General features: G+C 35.6%; 1 protein-coding gene across 2 annotated transcripts in view; it reads left to right on the forward strand.

Moving 5' to 3' along the window:
* Window positions 1-3,211: 3,211 nt before the first annotated feature.
* The window catches only part of dnajb6b (DnaJ heat shock protein family (Hsp40) member B6b), a 33,462-nt gene continuing 14,449 nt past the window's right edge, over window positions 3,212-22,224 (forward strand). For both annotated transcript variants that reach the window (XM_081359540.1, XM_081359539.1), the window contains exons 1-8: window positions 3,212-3,516; window positions 8,505-8,623; window positions 10,463-10,572; window positions 12,312-12,365; window positions 12,455-12,559; window positions 18,116-18,244; window positions 18,356-18,506; window positions 18,725-18,795. In XM_081359540.1, coding sequence (XP_081215666.1) covers window positions 8,559-8,623; window positions 10,463-10,572; window positions 12,312-12,365; window positions 12,455-12,559; window positions 18,116-18,244; window positions 18,356-18,506; window positions 18,725-18,795 — 685 coding nt within the window. In that variant the 5' untranslated portion in view covers window positions 3,212-3,516; window positions 8,505-8,558. The remainder of the gene's footprint in view (window positions 3,517-8,504; window positions 8,624-10,462; window positions 10,573-12,311; window positions 12,366-12,454; window positions 12,560-18,115; window positions 18,245-18,355; window positions 18,507-18,724; window positions 18,796-22,224) is intronic.

Consider the following 22,224-nt stretch of genomic DNA (forward strand, 5'->3'; position numbering starts at 1 on the left):
AACTCGTGTTTTTTAATGTGTGAAATAATTATAAAGAGATGAGATTTGCCGCAAATCTGAACAGATTTGAAGTAAATACACATTCATATAGCCTACATAAATATAAAAAAAGTGACCTGAATGTATTAAATATTACCATGGTTTCCGTTTTACAGCTTGCTCAAAAATGAAAATACTGCTAACAACAGTAAATTGGAAAGAATTGACAGCAAAATGATAGCCTATTAATTCATAATCGCTTTTCATGAAATATTTTCATGCAAGATCTCTGTCCATACTATATTTTTCTTATCATCATTACATTATTAATAATAACAATAACAAATACTTTGATTTATTAATATTAGATTTTTCCATTGCTTTGTTGCTCTAATGTATCCTAAACAAGTAACTTCTGCATATAAAGATGAATAATCATTAGAAGACCACGAGTGCCTCCCTGTGGAGGTTTTTTGAAACTAACTAGAAATAAATTATGTAGTATCAGTTTTGATACATGCAGCATTTATAAATCATGACCTCTGTTATTACAAGATAAAAAGTCTAATTGAATCATTGGCATTGGGAAAAGGCACATATTGGTATTATCTCACTGTGTAAAGTTTAATAGTGCACTATGTAATAGGGGGTTGAATGCGAACGGAAAGGAAAAGAATCTTCACCCTCTGTTGGCCAATACTGAGACATACAGCGCTTACAATAGAGCTTAAACTCTACAGCAGAAACACATAACATTCTCAGTGTTCCACTAAATCCCATCATGAATGCTTTATACTCTCCTGCAGTCTGTAACACACCACACACTTTACTCATACCAGTTTTGATAAGTCAAACTTTTTTAAAATAAATAAAACATAGAGGCCTAGTTATCTCCCAGAAGAGAACAAATCAAAAGGAAAAAAAGAAGCAGCCTTACAATTTGTTTTAGTTTTCCACATTCTTCTTACTTTTTACTGCTTGTTTTGACAAAACAGCATAATGCTCCCTTTAAGGGATAGTCCACCAAAAGAAAATTCTGTCATCTTTTATAACCTCATGTTGTCCCAAACCTGTTTCTTTCTTCTATTCAACATGAACCATTTTGAAGAATGTTAGTCATTCTATAGACTAAAAATAAAATAGAAGTCAATGGAAACCGAAACTCTTTTGTTACCTAAATATCTTCTTTTGTTGTTCTGCAGAAAAAAGAATGTCAGAACACATTTCAGATTTTTGTTTAACTATCCCTTTAACCAGTTAAATCATGTGTAATCTCAGCATGGGGTCTAACAGGGGATACAGACAAGAGCCATTCTCCATCTCGTTCGTGCTCCCTGCCAAGTTTGGATCAACAAGCTGAAGATTCCAGCACAAGCTTTTTGGCACATTCTTTGTCTACATTCTTCTACAATCCATTTTGTTTACTAAAGGGTCTAGCTATCGTTATCAGAGTGGAAAACAAAACAAAAAAGTCCTTCCACATGATTTCCATGGTATCAATCTCCATTCCAGAATCCTTCACAGGCAGCAGGAGGGGGAAAGGCAACATCTAAATCCAATGCATGCATCACATCCGGTCTACTCATTTGGTTGAATGCTAAAGGAAAAAATAAACATATGTGCCTATTTTTGTCAGTCATAAAACCATAAACATAAATGGTGTCTGAAGGGGTTATGCTTTGTAGTCACTAATTTGCATGGTTATTAGCTCAATTGGATTTGTTCTAGAATCTAGATCATTAAACACTGGTGATTGCATAGGCGCAGCCAGTCACAGGTCATGACCTCTCACCCTTCGCTCCACCTTTGAATGTGGAAGCTGCACTTTCACTTTCCACTCCAATTCTTCTGTCTCAGGATCATAACTAAACCCTGTCCTCTGCTTGACATTTAGATATATATTAGTTTTAAAATTAGATTTATTTTTATGAGTGGATTATGTAAATATTTGTTGTCCAACTATAGGCTAAGCAGTGGTTCTCAAAGTGTGGTACGCAGGCTCCCTCTAGTGGTACGCAGAGGAATCACTGAATTTCGCACGAACGATCAAACCGGTGTGATCATCAGTCTTCTTGGCTGGTCCCTGGAGCGTACGATTACAACGATTCGATTGTGAGTAGAACGGTCAGTGCATCACGTGATCAACTGCTAAATTCAAATGTGCTTTCGCAGTTGGCTGAGCCAGAGACGGACGCGCTCAGCGCTGTCATATTATCACAATTATTCAGTGTTTTCAAATATATGTAAAATACACACTGATGTCTATGGAAGCGGCAATAATAATAAGTCACATTAGACGACACGTTTTATTCATATCATACACATTGTGTAAGTAACTTTAAAGTTAACTCTATTCTTCTCCCAGTTCACCGGCCACTACTTTCATGTATTTCAGGAGAGGTAGATGAATTCACGAGTTGTAAATCCAACAGATCCGATTCTCTGAACAGTGGCAAAAACTAACATGGCGGCGCACCTTGCTCAACTAGCTTATAAAGGTGTTTAACCAACAAAACACTTCCACTTGCACATATTTGACAATCTTAACATCAGATATTTCATGCCATAGCTAACAAATTAGTGAATATTTTGAATAAAAATGGAAATAAAAGCAGATCATCATTCATCAGTCGTTCAGCGCTATTGTGGTGTCACGTGGCCATGGAAACAATAAAATGATCCGTTCTAAATAACGCTCGCCTTGAAAAACTCACGGGGTCAGCCAGAATATTTTAAATGTAGTAGACTACGTTTGTTTTATTAAGTACAGTACTTTTTAAACTTAATATGTTAAGTTCAGTAGGCTACAGTTTTTATTTATTTTTTTGTTTCAATACATTTTAATTTAATCATTATTTAAGTTTTTTATTTACCTGTATGTAAGCAGCACAGTGCAGTGTTAATATTCAAACTGTGTTTTTACAATGTTTAAAGTGGATGACAATAATACATTCTTATTAGAAATAAAACTGCCTCATTTTTGAGCTGTGCATAACAGTAGCTGAATAGTTAAACTTACTACGCTACTGTATTTTCAAAGTTTGAGAACCACTAATTAATATTATCTGCTCCTAAGAAGAAACATTAGGTTATGATATGTTCTCAACAATCTCAATGTTTGAGATATGAAGATGAATCATTTTCCCTCAATAAGTCTTTGGATTCCCCATATTACAACACCATTAGGCTACCTGTCACATCACACTTACTGAGCAATCTCCTTCAGCTGTTTGGGTAACAGGAAGTGACGAAATTGCACAAGAATCATGTCGCTTTATAGAGGTCGGCGGATGGTTGGAGAACATTAGTGGCAGCCCAATTTCATTGATAAAGGTTCATATATTCGTCCGCTCATCTCTGTCTTTCATATAGGGAAGTTACTCCGATCACCTGAGACTATTTTACAAACGGACAGACCTCGGACCAAACAGAGGCTAATTACCGCAGGAAAAGTATTTCAAATAAAGAAACTCGACCTCATCATTGCAATACACTGATCGGAGTTCCAAATAAAGCACCGGGATAAGGACACATAAGGTTTGTGAATTTAACCTTGAGATATGTTGATGTTTTTTTCGGTTTGCTATGAAAACGAGATGAAAAACATGATGTCAAAACCTAGTTTCGCGCCTATGATGCCCAAATGTTTAGGCAGGCAGCTCATAGGATATACGAGACACGGACACAGTGTCTTCGGGGATCACTGGAGCGCCTTTTCAAAAACAACAGAGATCAACAGCAGCAGAGTTTTTAATGAAAATTGTAGGCAGAAATAAATAAATGTTTAATACTAATAATTTTACAAAAGACAAACGTTTTGACTCACTGTACCAGCAGCCGCATAATTTCTCTTGACATCTAAAAGTTTTGATCAGATTTCCGATATAATTCTAAACGATTTTACGTTAGTGTTAAATGGTAGCCTTTAATGGTTTAAGTATAGTTTTGGTCTGGTTTTTTTTTTTTAAGACTGCTGCTTTCATTTCGCCCAGTTGACTAACAATAACAACAGAATGGTAAGATATCAGTGTTACATGCAAATGTCAAATAGCCTAGGTTATTTTATGTGTGCAAATAACTGACGTATGTAGGTGAAACGATTAGTCACCGGAATTTAGTAGAATGTTCTTGACTTTCCAGTACATTCCATGTCTTCTCACACCTGTAAAACATGCTGCATTAAAAGGTCACATATGAACCTGAGTCGAGACGTGCTTGAGATTATTTCCACGATTAGTTTTGATAGTGTTCAAAGAGTTTAACTCTTTAAGACACCACGTTGCTCTTCAAGTACTTTTATTCTTGCAGAACAACATTAGGACAGGGACAAATCTAGAAAAGGAGTTGAAGATTGCTCATGCATGTTTGGCAGAAAGTTTTTCTTTCGGTTTTCTTTTTTATAGAAAGTACCAGCGTTTCTCTTTCTCAGGCTTCCGTTTACATCTGCTATGGATGTGGAAGTGATACTAGCATTCTTATTACATTGAGATAATTAATTACATGTTGATGATGTTAATTAAATGCATTGTTGGTTATTTTGTGAGCTGTTGTTTAAGTGTTGGTCTGCAATTTCAAACTGACATTTTCATATTTATTCATGGTATGGTTAATATTTCTGTCTCATTTTTATTTGAGATCAGAGTTGACAGCATAAGTCTTACATTTCAGTAGAATGGAGAGTAGCCCAAGTGGTGTTTGTTAATGGTCTGGCTTCACTTTCATTTAGAAGTGAATTGCATCACTTTAAATTGTTCAAATCTTTTCATCAGGGATGCAATGCATAAGGTTAGTAGCAAGTTTTGAAATGGCATAATCTGGCAGCCTTCATCTTCAAGTGGCCCGACCAAATTCCCCTTTAATTTTCTGCATGTGCTTTGTCAATGTATCCCAGTGTTTTGAGATTAATGCTATTAAAGGTACTCATCGGTGTAGTTTTTACTTTGAAGAGGTGCCAGTGTTTCATTAACTTCGTCTATCTATAAGCCGTAACTCTATCCACCTTGATTTAAACGCAAGAACAGCCTCAGTTGGTTTTAAACTTTTTGTGTAAGGCTTCTGGTCATCCACTTCCAGTTATTTTAGTTGTAAAAAATACTTAATTAGACTGTTTGTTTTGCGGCTGAGTCTGACAGACAATATTTAGGCCTAGTATATTATATCATCATTATTATCATAAACACATTGGTTTAGTCCATAATATAGTTAGTGTATGGCAGATTTTAATGTTCTGCCAGAATGATCAAATGTAAGATTTTACAGGAAGTTAATATAGCCTCAGCCTTATTTGTTACAGTCCCTCTTTTGGACAAACAAGTTACTCGAGTCTTTGGTTGATGCAGAAAGTTACTGTAAATAAGTGTGTCTTTGTATGTACTGTAGATGAACACAAATGAATGTCGCTCAACTTGTTCAAAGATAGAAATATAAACTTAATTTAGATGTCATTTCAAATTGTATCAGTCAGAAACTTGGTTCAGTTGGCCATAAACCTCAAACACTGGAGGCATCAATCTGTCCTCTGGTTCAGTCTGTCACACACTCTTGCCAAATAATGACTTCCATTGCCCTAGATAGCAATGGCTCATCTGTTAATCGCATTGACAAGTCAAATACTCTCTCTTTCCTAAATTCGCAAAGAAAGAAAAAGAAGAGAAAACAAATGGCCACATGGACAAAATGTTTTGTAATTATTATGGTCAACACCTGGTCAACATATCCAGCTATTCGGTTTGTCGAACTAATCCTTCATCAACACTGTCCATCGACACATCCCCATACTATCATACTGACTTATTTTAGGACTGTACATGTTGTGTAACTCTTTGCCTTTCACGTGTAGAAGTCTAATTTAGCTTTTTAAATCACTAAAACAGTTTTCACTAATTAAAACTGACTAGGCTGTGGTCATTTGGTGCAAGTGTGGCTAGAGTTATTGCAGTCAAGTGATCTGCTTTGAGCTGAGCTGACAGCCTCCTCTTAGTGCCACTATGAGAAGCCAGAGAACAAGCTCCAGAGAATTCCGCAGCCATTTCACATCTGTTTACACATTTGTGAGCATGCCCTGACTGCTGTTTCATGACAAGTAGCAAAGGAATGTGCAACAGATTTTGGAGGAAGATATGGCAGAGGAAAGACGAGGGTGAAGAAGAAGGCACTGCTGCTTAAAAGTATATGTCCATGAAAAGGCTGTCTCAAAAAGGTGGAAAAGATTGACTGTAACATGAGTCAGGAATGTTGGCTGTTGTGCAGTAGGTGTGGTTTTAAAGAAATGCACTTAAAGATCCAAAAGTGGGTGAAGAGTGGACTTGAAATAGTGTGTGTGTGTGTGTGTTGTGAGATTTTAGAGAATTTGCATCTGCAGAAAGTGTGGATCATCAGTCAAAGTTCTTAATCTCTTTCACACTTGTGTTGTAATTTAGTAAATATTTTTTTCTATTTTGATTGTGCTTTCAGCTAAAAACTCTCCGCACAGTTTGTCGTATTTAAATCCATTCCACAGAATTCCTCGGATTATGCCCTAACGCCACCACAGAAGTATTTTGTGAATTATTATTATTATTATTATTAATTTTTTTACAGATTTTCAACCTTATTTTGTCTTAATGGTTGTGGCCATTAATGTTCAGTATTAATTAGTTTTTGTGTTTGTGTACCATTTTTATGAAGTACATCACACTAGTAGATCTTACTGACTAAGCATTGCCAAACATTGTTGTGAAATTTGAGGATGCTGGGGTGATCTGCAGGTGATATAGCCTAATCTTTCTCTCTATGGGACAAAAGTTTAAATGTTAACTTAAATGAAAACCAAGTTCCAAGGTTTAAATGTTGCCAATACAAATCATGTTGTGTTTTTTTTGTGGCTGCATCAACCTGGGTAACCCTTATTTAGCCATTTTAGCTGTACCAATTTTGAACTAATTTTAAGATTGTAATATTGTATTTAATTTTCTTAAAGGGAAATTAATGCCAACCCAAAATAAAGAAATCAAAAAATAGGTTATATTTGTTGTACATATTAATTAATATTAAAGGGATAGTTCACCTAAAAATAAAAATTATTTCATTAAATACTCGCCCTCATGTCGTTCCATATTCATAAGACTTTTGTTCGTGATCGGGATACGAATAAAGATCTTTTTTTATGAAAGCTGAGAGCTTTCTGTCCCTCATAGACAGTTACACAACTGACACTTTGATGCTTCAAAAAGTTCATAAAGAGATCGTAAAACTAATCCAAATCAATTGAGCGGATTAGTCCAAATTTTCTGAAGAGACTCGATCGCTTTATATGATGAACAGATTTAATTAACTTTTATTCACATATAAACATTGATCAGTGAACATAAACAGAAGCTCAACTGAACCTGCTTGATGTGTGAGAACAAACCTCATTGGTTCTAGAGGAAGCTCAAACGTGCTACGAAACAAGAATGGACTTGTGCCCATTAGACAGTCATTGGTTTTCACACGTCCAGTGAACATTTTTGCCCCAATTTGCAGTCTGGAGGAGTCTATGCTGGTGAAAATCAGAACCAGACTGCAGATTTTGTCCAGTCTTGAGTTGACATATTTCACAGAATATTGTGCAGTGTATGATTTGGCACAGACTTGTTTTAGCTTCATAGTATGATTTCATGCAGTCGGAGGATATCATGTATGTTTGATTGAGCCTATTTTGGAACACATATTGTTTTCATTTGTCGTGCATCTCTTGGCAACGAGGCACGTCTTTCTGTGTGAGTCTGTGTTTGGAACGACTTAAGTCTGTTAGTGCGTGATCCTCATTTGTTTGGTATATGATGGCCAGTTTTTCTGACCATTTACAAAGTCGGAAAGTGTGTGATGCCTAGTGTTTTAAAATCTGTTCAGTTGTTAAAAGTTGTGCAGTGTATTCCAGCCTTTACTTGGACAACGTAGAGGAAAGCCAGTGCTGTGCCATCACCTCTGGGCCTGTCCTGAAGGACACTGCAGATATAAATAACCAATGAGATCCAGCTGGAAAGCTATTGGAACTGGGTATTAGGCCCCTGTTTGTTTGAAAGCAGTTGACATTTTGTTCTTCATTAGAAGTTTAGATTTGAGATGACTCAAAGCGGTTTTAAAAAAGGCTTGTAGGTTTTAGGAGTTATATGGGTTATATACAGTAAATGCCGTAAGAACATCTGTAAACCGCTATATGAAAATGATTTATTTATATAATCTATTATATGTACTATGTTCATATCTTATTAGGGTTAAACCAAGCTGGAGTATGGCCATGTAGATTAGAAGATAATAGGATTTCCCAAAGGAAACTAAAATCTTACACAGGAGCCAAGAGTGAATAACCGAATAGTCATGAATCAGTCGGTTCCTTATAAATGCTTTTTATGTAAGAGGTGTAATGTAGAACCATGCTTTCACATGACATGTTGGTTTGTTTGAGGTTGTCCCTCACAGTAGCCACACACACCCACATAGCTACCAAAACACACCCTCTGTTTGTTGGATGTCTTCAACTAGATTTTTCTCCCTCTTTCCAGGGCCACTGCTGAAAATTTGTCATCCAGTGGAGAGAAAAAAACAAAACCTGAGCCATGGGGGATTATTATGAGATCCTGGGTGTGACGAAAAATGCATCCCATGACGATATAAAGAAAGCGTAAGTACTCTGTGTCCTGTCATGGCCATCTATTTTTGTACACGTAGTGCAGTAATGATAACAGTGACTGTGCAACACAGCAGGGGTTAGTTGATACCATCCATGTGAGACCTCTTTGCGGCTTGCGTTATTAATGTGTGTTTGTCTCAATCCATCGCTTCTAATGTTCTCTGTAAATAAAAATCAGCACTTCGTGATAATAGCACTGATGCAGTTTGGCAATAGAAAAAGGCAGACACAGACATGACTGCCAAAAGAAGACCGAGTTTGTGCTCTCTGTGACACTGGTGAGGTCGAGACAGACACTGTGGTTTATATAAAGAGGGGAATACTTTGACAAACTCGCTAACCTCATGCCACAGTTTTATAGTTCTTTTATAGTTCAAATGCAGATGTTATTGGGGGAAGACGGCTACCTATTAATTGCTGCAAAATTCATTTTTCAGCTGCACACCATCAGAAACCATTTATTATTATTTTTTATTTATTTTCATCGTATTTCTTTCTATTAATAAAAAGACCATCTATACATATTATAGAGTATTTAACAACAATAATAATAATAATATTATATCCATGTTATTTTTATTAATATTTGTTTTATTGTTTGTTATATTGTATATTTCTTTCTCTTCTCATTGCTTGTTTTGTGCATAATTCTTTGGCTGTATTGTATGTATCTAAATAGTCATGCCAGTAAAGTACTTTAAAATTTAAATAAAAAATGGACACAGAGAAAGGGAATGGGGTATATGGATAGATGAGGAGCGAACACAGCATTCAGTATTCAGACATGTTGTGTCCTTGCTTATGCCCCGTGCCTTATTCATCTACTACCTTCCTAGAAAAGGGTGTTTAGTCCTTTGTTTTTCAGGTAAGCAAGTATCTATTGAATCCTGATTCTGTAGGTCTTTAGAAATTCCCCTCATAACCATCAGCAAATTCAAAGCACAGAACTACAGAGGGCAAACACTATTAAAAGATGTGCAAAGGACAAATCCCCTAGTGTATGGAGTGTTTGGTTTAGGCCATTGACCCTGCTGTGTCCTGCTGGTCGGGTGTGTATCGCTGACTCAGGCTTAGTGTGCAGAGATGCTGACCTGTTGTCACACCTACCGAAGTTGTATTGTGCAGCATGACCTGTATTGAAAGTGGTTGTTAAGTGGTGCATGACTTTGTAATGCAGTGATGTGCTAGCATCATAAATGAGGACAGTGCAGTACTTAACAATGAACAATTTGTGTCCTTGAACTGTTATGTATAAATATTATGTCTTATAACTGTTATTTTAAACCCATAACAAATGTGTGTCATTTAAGACCATAATATACATGTGTGTGTAAAATTATTCATTGTGTGGCATCAATTAATCATTGTTAGATAACAAAGTCTGGTTTTAAATCAGCATCAAGAATTTTGGTGAAAAACATATATTGGGTCTTGTCACTGGTCACTATTTCTTTTACAACCTCCCATGATTTTAATTGTCTTCACTAGTGCATTTGAAATGGTCTGTTAATAGTTCATAAAAGTTGCATGCATAATAATAATAATAATAAATTAATTAGCAGCATCCAAAAATATTTAACTCCAACTACTTTATGTATATGTTTATTTTTAGATTTTAATTGGCAAAGAACCTTAAACTGAATATGTCAGAGGTTTTATTTTATGACCCTCATATTTGCTGTACTTCTAAATGTTAAGCAATGTTGTTGTAATTTTGGATATACTAAGAATGAAGCAGTCTTTTGTGTTGCCGTTGTTCACTCTTAACAAGACTTGTTTTAATGAGTGTGTGTGTGTGTGTGTGTGTGTGTGTGTGTGTGTGTTTTACAGGTACAAAAAACAAGCACTAAAGTGGCATCCAGACAAAAACCCAGAAATAAAAGAAGAGGCAGAGATCAAGTTTAAAGAGATCTCAGAAGCATATGAAGTCCTGTCAGATGGTATTGGCTATTTATATGTTTGGCTGCACTTTCTTTTAAGGTGTCCATGTTACGGTGTAATTCTACTTCTAACTCATTTAAGCACTGAGTAATTATAATTAAAGGAGAACTCCGGTCAATTTTAACATTGAGCTCATTTTTTTGTACATTTGGAGTGCTGTCAATACAGAGAACAACGACAAAAATCGGTGTTGCCTACACCGAGTTATTCTATTTTTAAAATTTGCACCCTGTTGACTTCAATGGGGCAAGTACTAAACCTGCTTTTAGCCTCTTAACATCCTTGATGTGTCATTACAAGTGCACAGAAAATGTGAGTGATTCCTTCTGAGTGAACACGAGTGGATCTGACTGCAGTAGATGTGAAAGATATGTATAAAAATGATGTTATTTAAGCCAGCGCACATACCTGTATTTACATCCTGTTTTCGGTTGAAGTCCAAAGTAGTCGATTGCCGAGTTCACGCGCATAGGTTTAGTTACCTATGATCACGTGCGTGAACTCGACAATCGATTACTTTGGACTTCAACCGAAAACAGGATGTAAACACAGGTATTTGCGCTGGCTTAAATAACATCAACATCACACCGATTTTTGTCGTTGTTCTCTGTATTGACAGCACTCCAAATGTACAAAAAAATGAGCTCAATGTTAAAATTGACCGGAGTTCTCCTTTAACTACATGTACTTACTATAGGGTTTGATTAGGGTTTGGTTTGCATGTAATTATGTATAATTGATTGTTATTACTACAGTAACTAGATGTAACGCGTAACAAGGACACTGTAAAGTAAAGTGTTACTTTTTTTTTTAAATTGATATTTTTAAAATATGATGGCCTGTTCATTTTTATTTCAGAATGAATGTTTTAATTTACTAACATAAATGAGTGACTTGAGACATTAATGAATTGTTGTAGAAAGAATGCCCATTAGACAGTCCCTTTATGCTGATAAAAACGGCATAAAGCTTAAAGAGCTGTGTCCAGAATGAGCTGTGATAGTCTAATAAGGCAGTCAGTAGTTGAAAAGTTTGATTCATGAGTGTTTTAAACATGTTGTATGGCCACATCCTCAGAATAGGAAGGAGTTTGGAGCAAAACCGGAGAGTCACAATGCCCTGGATTAAATCTTGACTGTACAAGCCAACATTTCTGAACTGTTTGAAAATGGCCAGTTTCATTTGTCCTTCCTTGAGTGGTTGTCCTTGCACATCTGCTTCTGACCTTTTTATTGAATATTATTAGTTGTGTCCTAGCTGAATGCAGGTGATTTATAGATGGATTTGTCATCTTTCCTTTTTTAAGCCCTGTAAAAAAGCTGTATCTAAACGTGCATGGTATGGATTGTCTCACGAGTATTAGAATCAGCTAAAATAGGTTTCCGTAAGCTTGCAAATCGTAACAGTGTGCCTCTCTGAGGTAAAGGTAATATTTGGTGTGTGTATTTACATGGGTGTGTGAAGGCTGCATATGTTGCATTATTTATAGACTCAAGTTCCTTGTGAGGAGATTGCATTTGTTGTTCATGTATGTATAAATGTTTACCTAAGCATAGATCATTGCTTGTAGTAACAATCAACTTACATTGTTATAAACCATAGTTTTGGAACAGAACGGCACCCTTTACTGGCTCTGATGTTGTGAAGGTGTGGTGGGAGGAGTGTGTAATTATTATAAACCTATTAATCTGTGTCTTGTTTTGTGTGAAACTAAAAGCAGCATTTTTCTTTCATACAGAAAGCAAACGGAGACAGTATGATAGATATGGTAAAGAAGGCCTGTCTAATAGAGGTAAGTGAAGTTATTCCTTTGTTGTCGGTTCACATTTTTACCTGTTTTTGGAAATGTGGTTTTCCTGTAATTATTTCTTATTGGGAAAGGTGGCCATTATGACGAGGATTTCATGGGCGGATTCACATTCCGTAATCCAGATGATGTCTTCAGGGAATTCTTTGGAGGCCGAGATCCATTTGCAGATTTCTTTGGTAGGTGCATGCTTAATAATTTATATTGATTTAATGAAGCGAAAAATAAAGGTGGAATAGAAAAAAAGTACATAAAATAATTTGGTAACAATTTCTATGAAGCCCATGCTTATAATGAATTATAGCTCCATTTTATACTTATTTATAATTTAGTATTACTATTCTATAAATATGTTTAGACTCATTAAGACCAATACTGGATTATAAGAACAGTTATAGTTACATTTATAAGTCATGCATTTGGTTTTTCAATGCGCATGCTCATAATCCATTATACACTGATTTAGAAATGTTAATTAGCCAGTCGTATAGTTCCATGAATGTATTTATAAAGATGCAACCTACATTGCTATAATGTTATTATATTATAGTTACAATTACTTTTAGTAATTCAGATTTATTTCTGTCAAAAAAGTGAATATATTGTTATTAATAGCGGTTTTGTTTTCTTATAAATACTTATTGTGAGGAATAATACAGTTACTAACCTCTATAAATGCATCATTGATGACTTTAAGTTAAGTGAAAACATAGGATGCAATTTTCCTAAAGCAAATGTTAAGAAATCATGTTAAGTTGTTTATTTGTAAATGTAACCAATGAACAATAATTACTGTTATAAACTAATTTAAAAAACCAACAACACAGAAATCTTTAATACAAACAGATTTAAAAAAAAAAAAAAAAAAAAAAAAGTATTTTAATGTTACATACTACTATAAGCAATACCATTCGTATGGCTGAGGAGATATAGATTTTAAGTAATCCAAATTACCATTCATGGAACCATTTGACTGGCTAATTAATACTTATAAGTCATGCATTTGCTTTTTCAATGCACATGCTCATAATCCATTATACACTGATTTATAAGCAATTATAAAAAATATTAAAAATGTAACTATAACTATAACTGTTCTTATAATGCAGTATAGGTCTTAATGAGTCTTTACAAATATATTTATAGAAGAGTAATACTCACAAGTATAAATGGGGATATAATTCATTATAAGCATGGACTTTATAGAAAATGTTACCAATAATTTCTCTATTTCAGTTTTCAATGGCAAAAACACATTTAACCTGCATATTTCCAGAATAAATAGGTTATTGTCAGTGAAAAATTAGAACAAAATTCCCAAAGAGAGGAAAAGAAGGTCATTTAATCTTTCACACTGTCTCTGTGAAAGTAATAACATGGTTTGAGTTATAATTAGGTAATTAGGTTTTGCATGAACTTATCGGAGCTTTGGTTCATTAGTCAATTAGCTTTCTGTTAATCTACCATAATTATATTGCTCACTAAAAATATTCACAAAAATTAGCTCTTAACATGGGTGTATTATGGGAACAATTTTATTCACTTTATTAAAAGCTTTTTTTTTTTTTTTTTTTTTTTTTTTTTTTTTAAAGGAGAACTCCGGTCAATTTTAACATTGAGCTAATTTTTTTGTACATTTGGAGTGCTGTCAATACAGAGAACAACGACAAAAATCGGTGTTGCCTACACTGAGTTATTCTATTTGCACCCTGTTGACTTCAATAGGGCAAGTACTAAACCTGCTTTTAGCCTCTTAACATCCTTGATGTGTCATTACATGTGCACAGAAAATGTGAGTGATTCCTTCTGAGTGAACACGAGTGAATCTGACTGCAGTAGATGTGAAAGATATGTATAAAAATGATGTTATTTAAGCCAGCGCAAATACCTTTGTTTTTATATGCGCGTGAACTCGGCAATCGACTACTTTGGACTTCACCCGAAAACAGGATGTAAACAAAGGTATTTGCGCTGGCTTAAATAACATCATTTTTATACATATCTTTCACATCTACTGCAGTCAGATTCACTTGTAATGACACATCAAGGATGTTAAGAGGCTAAAAGCAGGTTTAGTACTTGCCCTATTGAAGTCAACAGGGTGCAAATTTTAAAAATAGAATAACTCGGTGTAGGCAACACCGATTTTTGTCGTTGTTCTCTGTATTGACAGCACTCCAAATGTACAAAAAAATTAGCTCAATGTTAAAATTGACCGGAGTTCTCCTTTAAAAACCTTTTATACATAAAATATATTTTTACTTTGTCATTTCACACAAGTATGCTGTTTAATTTTTTGTTTAGTTTTTTGCTTATAAAACAACACAAAGAATCTCAATTTTGACACTTTTCTTTTTTTGTCTATATAACAGTTAATCATAGACTGTCAAGCTTAGAAAAGGACATAAAAGCACCATGAAAGCACGACTTGTGTGCTACATTCCAAGTCTTCTGAGGATTATCCAAGAATAATGGCATAATACATCATATAAATAGCTTGAGTCCGTAGTCACTATGATTTGATATGTTGTTGAATAACTTCTTAAAAAGCATAAATGCTGATATAGGTATTGATGAACTAGTAAAAAATTGTGTTGTTGGGCTGATCATAGATAACACACTTCAGTTATCCATTAAATACTGAAGTGCTATCCCATGCCCACTGACTCTACTGCTGGGAACACATGGCTCAACGCAGGGCTCGACATTAAGCCTTTTCATGCCTTGTGAAAATATAATTTATTCTGAAGCAATATTCTCATCAGTGTTCAATCAGCTTTGATATACTTAAATCTGCATAATATCTGCACTTTTAAAGCCCCCCCCCCAATCTTATTAAATGTATGCTTCATCTTTCATTTTAAATTCTTAAATTTGATCAGTAAATTCAATTATTTAGGGCTGTAAATATGATAGGGCTGATCAAATTAAATGAAAAATTACAATTGCATTAAATAATGTTATGAGATTGTTTTAAATATACAAATAAGAAACGTTGAAAGAATAACACTTTTAAACATAACACTAAACCCCCAATAGGAGGTGGCAGGCGACCATCTTAATGAGCGAGTCATTGATTTGTTCATTCAAACGACTGATTCATTCAAGAATGATAACACGTTTGAGTGTGGCTGTGAGATGCGTTATGGTTCTGCTGTGATCTTTGTTTGGAACTATTTTCGCTGCTGAAACAGATTGCATCTAAAAATTTAAGTGGCTTAATTTTAAGTGTTTATTGAACTGTTGTATGAAATCAATGTCACATTTTCAATCGTGATGGTATTCAGGAAAACAGCAAGTCGTGAGGTCAATTATATCATACAGTTCTACCCGTCAACTGTATCATATGTTAAACATATTAAAAACTCCACATTTCAATTTAAAAAAAAAAAATGTATCGACAGTATGTTATTAACTGAGTTTCTTGTGCTTCGCTCATTTGTTTCCATTTCTCCTCAAGAGGCTGTGCGAGCCTCAACAGCGCAACCATGTTACTGTCAGTAGGCCTAATACATTTCTTATCCACTATCGATCACAACTTACAATAAATGTAATAAAATCAGAATAATTCTCTCGTTTTAGTGATTTCCTAGTTATTTTCCTATAAACGTTCTAATCAGGCTACTTGTCCCGTCAGGCAAGTAAAATTCTCTTTTACTTGTCCCTTCAAAAAATTCACTCGTTCCGGACAAGCGTTAATGTCGAGCCTTGCTCAATGGCATATGTGTAAAACATACAGGCACTCTAAATATGGCGAGGGCGCTCAGACCAGTGGGACGAGAAGAGACTGTGCATCATCCACTAGGAATGTTCTCAGAAATAGCTTCTGAATAAAAGAGCAGCAAGAGAAAGGGAATGCTTATAGCTCTAGGCCGCTACAGAGAGTGGGAACGAGTTGTGTTCAACAACATTAATGTGTTTGCATGTGTGTTCATCTGTGAGCAAAATGTCAAACTACTTAGGATTATTTCTATACAGCAGTCAAATAGATGTGGGTATACATGTGAATGTTTCAGGACACCATCCTTTATGATAGGTCAATGGTGTTTACTTGTGTTTATGTAGCCATGACAAAGTTGGGGGTGGGTTAGAATAACTGTGTGTGCTGTGCATGTGTTGGAGAAGATATCAGGCATGGTTCTGCCTGCCAAATCAAACTGCTTGAAGGAGCTGGGAAAAGTTCATGTGAAGGTGCTGAGTGCCTGAAAATGGAGAAACTTTGATTTGGGCATGTTTCAGCTGGCATACTGTATCTCTACATTGCATAAATATATAATTTTAGTTTACATCTTGATTATTGTTAGGGGCCAAGCACCAAAGGTGCGGAGGCACCTATTGTATGTGTTCCCGTTCTTATTATTACTATTCCGTTTCCGACTGGGAATCTTTGGCAGCCCATACAACCGCATGCAGGAAAGTTGTAATGGTTTGACATTCTGATAGAAAACAGTCCCAACATTAAATACACCAATTTTGGTGTGTCTAACTCATTCCCTCTAGCACCACCACCTGTTCAAAGTTTCACTCATATTTATGCTAATAACTTTTGAACCGTAAGGCCTATCAACAAATTTCTCATGACGATTCGATTGCATCCTATGACGTCATTTTCCTTCATAAAAATATGTCCACCATTTTGAATTGTCCAAAAAAAACTTTACCGTAAGGCCTATCAACAAATTTCTCATGACGATTCGATTGCATCCTATGACGTCATTTTCCTTCATAAAAATATGTCCACCATTTTGAATTGTCCAAAAAAAACTTTTTCGATCTCGTCTTAGACAGTTTGTCCGATTTGCACGACAAAAGTTAGGGAATTCATGTTGATTCGTCAAACTATTGTCGACTCAGTTTCAGGGCAGCGCCACCTTGTGGTAAAAATGTTATAACAATTTCCAAAAATGCTAATAACTTTTGAATAAATCTGCCTTTTGTAATGACACTGGTCTTAATAGAGACAGAACATATTTAGGCCACGCCCACACCGGGGGGGGGAAACAATCCAACCGTCTCCATTGACTTTGCATTGCGAGAGGCTGCCTCCTTGTCATTTCTTGCTTCTAACATAAGACAGAAAAATGCCTAAAAGCTGCTGTGTGACAAGGTGTACAGCAAACAAGCTAAAAAACCCCCCAGAAATAAGTTTTTATTTGTCACTTCACTCCGGCCATATCACATCGATTTCGTAACTACGCCACCTATTGGTCGAAAGTGATAAACCATTGAATCATCTTATAAGTTACTGTATATGATTTTTCAGCCATTTGCCCAGAATCATCTTAAAATTTATTTAATTGCTCCTTGCTGCAGTTGGTCTGACACTCCCAGCCAAGTTGGCATGTCTTGTTGTCTTGCGCTTGGCCCAGATAATTGCTGCTTGCTGCTATATTTATTGTTATTATTATTATTATTATATATTTTTTTAATTAAAAAATTGTAAGTCACGCTGTGGCCCCCTTGGAAGTTTGCTGAGGCCACCTGTCAGCCTCAACCCTCTGGCTATCCTGTTCATCAATAAATAATCAGGAATTCATTTTCTTTACTTTGTTGTAAAGAGGTTCTGTAAAACATTATTGTGCTGTTGGCGAATGTTTCAGTGGTCTTTGATATCTATCAAGCATGTGAATCTGTTGTTCAGTAGTTCTTGATTAATTGTTCATCTGAAACCACTTTATTGTAACATTTCTTACATTTACAGTCATGACAGTATTTCACTTTTTCTTTTGATTTAGCTGATGACCCCTTTGAAGATTTCTTTGGTGGTGGGCGGCGTCACAGGGGTGTGAGCAGGAGCAGGACGACAGATTCATTCTTTCCTGGATTTTCTCCATTTGGTCCTGCCTTTTCTGGGTTTAACACTGGTATGTTAATCTGTGTGTAGCCAGTGAAAATTTAAAAGTACTTCTGTGTAAGATTGCCATACTTTTTTTTTGTATATTGAACATCATCTGTCATCATCATCTTTTCTGTAGGATTCACCCCGTTCGGCCCAATGGGTGGGGGTGGGGGTGGTTTCACCTCATTTTCCTCCTCTTCTTTTGGTGGTGGAGGTGGAATGGGAAACTTCCGCTCTGTCTCAACATCCACCAAATTCATCAATGGAAGGAGGATCACCACCAAACGGTAACAAAGAACATTCTGTAATGGCCTCTAATTTTGACTCATAACTTCAAGCATGTTACGCAGTACACTTTTGCATAAAGTTATTCAGTTACCACATATCTATGCAAATTGCTCATAAATCGTTGCTTATTTGACTAAGCCTTTACCACTAGATATGGTAATTATAATCTCACAGTTAATGTGATCTCACTGTACAGCTAACTTTTGTGTCATTGCAGTATTGTAGAGAACGGTCAAGAGAGAGTGGAGGTAGAGGAGGACGGTCAGCTCAAATCTCTCACAGTCAATGGTAAGGAGTAGCTTCTACAAAGGGACAACAAGAGATCTCTGAACTCTGCAGATGAACATTCAAAAAGTTTAAACCCAAACATTCCTAAAGATAAGCAACCCTCACGACCAGGCTGATGGCTACCAAAGCATCTGCTCTCCACTAGTCAGCAAACCAAGGGTAGGTCACATGTGACGCATCCAAGCGATGTGATGCTGTTACCCTCCTTGCAGTGAATTGCAGACATAAACAGGGTTAAACACTCATTCCAACGTGAGCATTCTTTTTTTTCCTTTTTTTTCTTTCTTGGGGACCATTTATTCCTCACAAAACCTGGAGACCTCAGTTTGAACGAGCGCAATTCATTCCTTTCTGTCAGCTGATGGCTGTTCTTTCATCCATAAGGGCTTATTGTCTGATTGAAACTGGAGCGTAACACGTTGTATCTGCTTTCTGCTGTTGAGCCATTCAACTGTTCCAATGAAGTCTTGACCTCTCCACTCTAAAATATTTAATATGATCTAACCAATTTCATATAGCTACCATTTGTTGATAATATTAGGCTGTTGACAAATTACTTTTCTTATTTTGCTTCACAACTAACTGTTGCATAACCTGAGACCTTTCCATTAAAAATAATATTGTGTGACTTATTTATATATGCTGGAAATTTTGTTCTTTGTAAGAAAAAAGCAAAGATGGATAAAGTTTCAGGTTCAATAAATCTCACTTTCACATCTTTGGAATGTTGCACTCAGTTTCTTTGCTGTGGCTTCACAGACTCGTCTCTAATTTGTATGTAGTTGTGTGTCCTTTTGCTTGGCGTATGCATGTCTCATCCCAGCACTCACAAAATTAAAAAGAGTAAAACATTGTCTTTCACATCACTTTATTATTACTAGCCTCCAAAATATCCACACATGCATGTGCACATACCTGTACTGTACTTCACTGGTTTTATTTGGTTTCTTCTGTTACGTGCAAATTAATGCACACAAATACAAGATTTCATCTTTGATTAACTACAAGTATATGTAAATATTAAGTGCTTCTGCACACTTTAACAGCCATGAAAAGCTCAACACATCAGCAGATGTTAATCCAAACCTTGTCCCTTTCATATTGATGTAATTAACCTGAATAATCATCAAAATTGTGAATGAAGAAGCTAGCTATCATAATAAAACGGAACTCTTTTCTAGATGTAAAGATTGTCTTTAGAAACTAGGCTCACTTTATGACTAGCTCATACACATAGTGCATGGCATTACAGTATGAGAACAATGGAGAATCATAAATATAAATGATTTACTCTAAATCCATAACTACACTTAAAGGAACAATTTCTTCAAGATCTGAAGTTGTAGATAAATATGTGCTTGATCAAACCTCATTATTTTGTTAATTAGGTTAATAGTTAAAAATGATTCTTCTGACATATTACAGTTAAGCTATACTTGTGAGGGCCAAATGTCCTTACTAATATAATGACATATCATGAAAACCGACTTCAAGGTATTCAAAACTGGTCCAGGTATTCCCTTCAAAATGTTTGTCCCCATGATTAAAAAAGCTTTACATTTTATATAGGGGATAGAATATTATTATATGATAATATATATATTATTATATAGGGGATAGAATATACCATTTCAAACTGTACAGTTTGTACAGTATAAAAATCTATGGTATGTCCCCATAAAACACGGAAACCCAACGTATGTGGTGATTTTTAAGGTAAGCTGGAAAGAACTGTTGTGTTGAACATGAGCAGATAGCTATTCATGCAAACGCTATCTTCCTTTCCTTTGTATTTTGATGTAATGTTTCTCTGTAGAATTATAGAATTACAGTATTTATTGATCTTTGTTAAGGTTAGTTAATAAAAATACAACTGTTCATTCTTTGTTAATATGGACCCACCTGAGCTAACATGAACTGATGCAACTTTTGATTTTAATAATTAACATAACATAAATAGCATTTAACATAAATGCTTAGTGATTTTCATTGATGTTAATGTTAAGTAATGTTAACAAATGGAACCTTATTGTAAAGTGTTTTTGAAAGCATGGCTGCATTAATTTGATCTAAATTATAGTGAAAACAGTACTATTACAAAACATTATTACAATAACAGTTTTGTATGTTTTAAAATTTAATTTATTTATGTGACGATAGCTAAAGCTGAATTTTCAGCAGTCATTACTTCAATCTTTACTGCCACGTGATCCTTCAGGTCAGAAAAATATGTTGTGCTGATTTGGTGCTCAAGAAACGTTTATCATTATTATCAATGTCGAAAACAGATGTGCCGCTTAAAACTTTGCTAGATATTTTATTTTTTAGGATTCTTCAATTAATTTAAAGTTCAATAGAACAGCATTAACACCATCCTTACTAAATAAAAATAGTAATTTCTTTCAAAAAAATCTTACTGACCCCAAACTTTTGAACGGATTTCAGTGAGGGCACTGTCCGACAGGAAGCGGATGAAGCTGAAAGCTGTGCTGAGTAGGCCTAGTTTGTTTGTGGTCCACTGGCGCCCCCTGTTATCTACATGTTACACTAACATGCCTTTCCATCCCTCAGTCTTGCCTTGTCCTTTAGTAAAAGTAAGCTAAATAGATTGGATTTTCTAATTATGAATGCCCTTTTTTGGGATGGTGTAATTTTCACCACATATTGTCAGCTGAAAGGAAAATGTAGCCTAGTGTCTAACCCTCCAGGGGTGCTTCTCGTTTCTTAATTGTGCATCCTCGTTTCCTTTCCTCGCGTCTTAGCTCCACCTGTCTATCCTCGCTCGTGACCCTTCAGGAAGCAAACTTGCTAGAGATGCCCTTCAAGATGGCTGAATTCGATTGGTCACGGGCTGGAGGACAGAGGAGCGAGGAAACGAGGAAGCATCAGTAGTATTGAGAAGCACCCTAAAAAGTCCACTTTCGAGATCTTTCCTGCAAAATTGAACTGAAACCGTAATCAAACACAACTCTACAAGCTATTCAAGATCTTCAGTATCACTATAAAATTACAGGCAGGTGAGTTTAATCAGGGTTGGAGCTAAATTGCAGGAATGTGGATCTTGAGGGGCCAGAGTTACCCAGCCCCTGTCGAATGAGTAGTGACAGCACTAGAGGGCGCCATTTCTTCAGTGATATCGTAACGTATTTGATGTTCAGAAAGTCTGTTTATAACAGGGTTAGAAAGATGAAGTTAACTGAAACCTTTTAACAGACAAGGTGTGGCAGAAATGACTGACCGTGTGTGTGTGCGTGTGCGTGCGTGTGTACCGGTGTGTGGGCCTACAGGTTTATATTTAATTGTAGGGAGTAGCCTAAAACCTGAGATCACATTGCGGGGAGCAGACTACGAGGGAAATGGCTAAATAAACATAATAATTATAAGGTTATACAAATAAATTTTTTTTTTTTTGAAAATGTAAAAATGCAG

Source organism: Scardinius erythrophthalmus, assembly GCF_964197995.2.
Source record: "Scardinius erythrophthalmus genome assembly, chromosome: 2".
NCBI lineage: Eukaryota > Metazoa > Chordata > Actinopteri > Cypriniformes > Leuciscidae > Scardinius > Scardinius erythrophthalmus.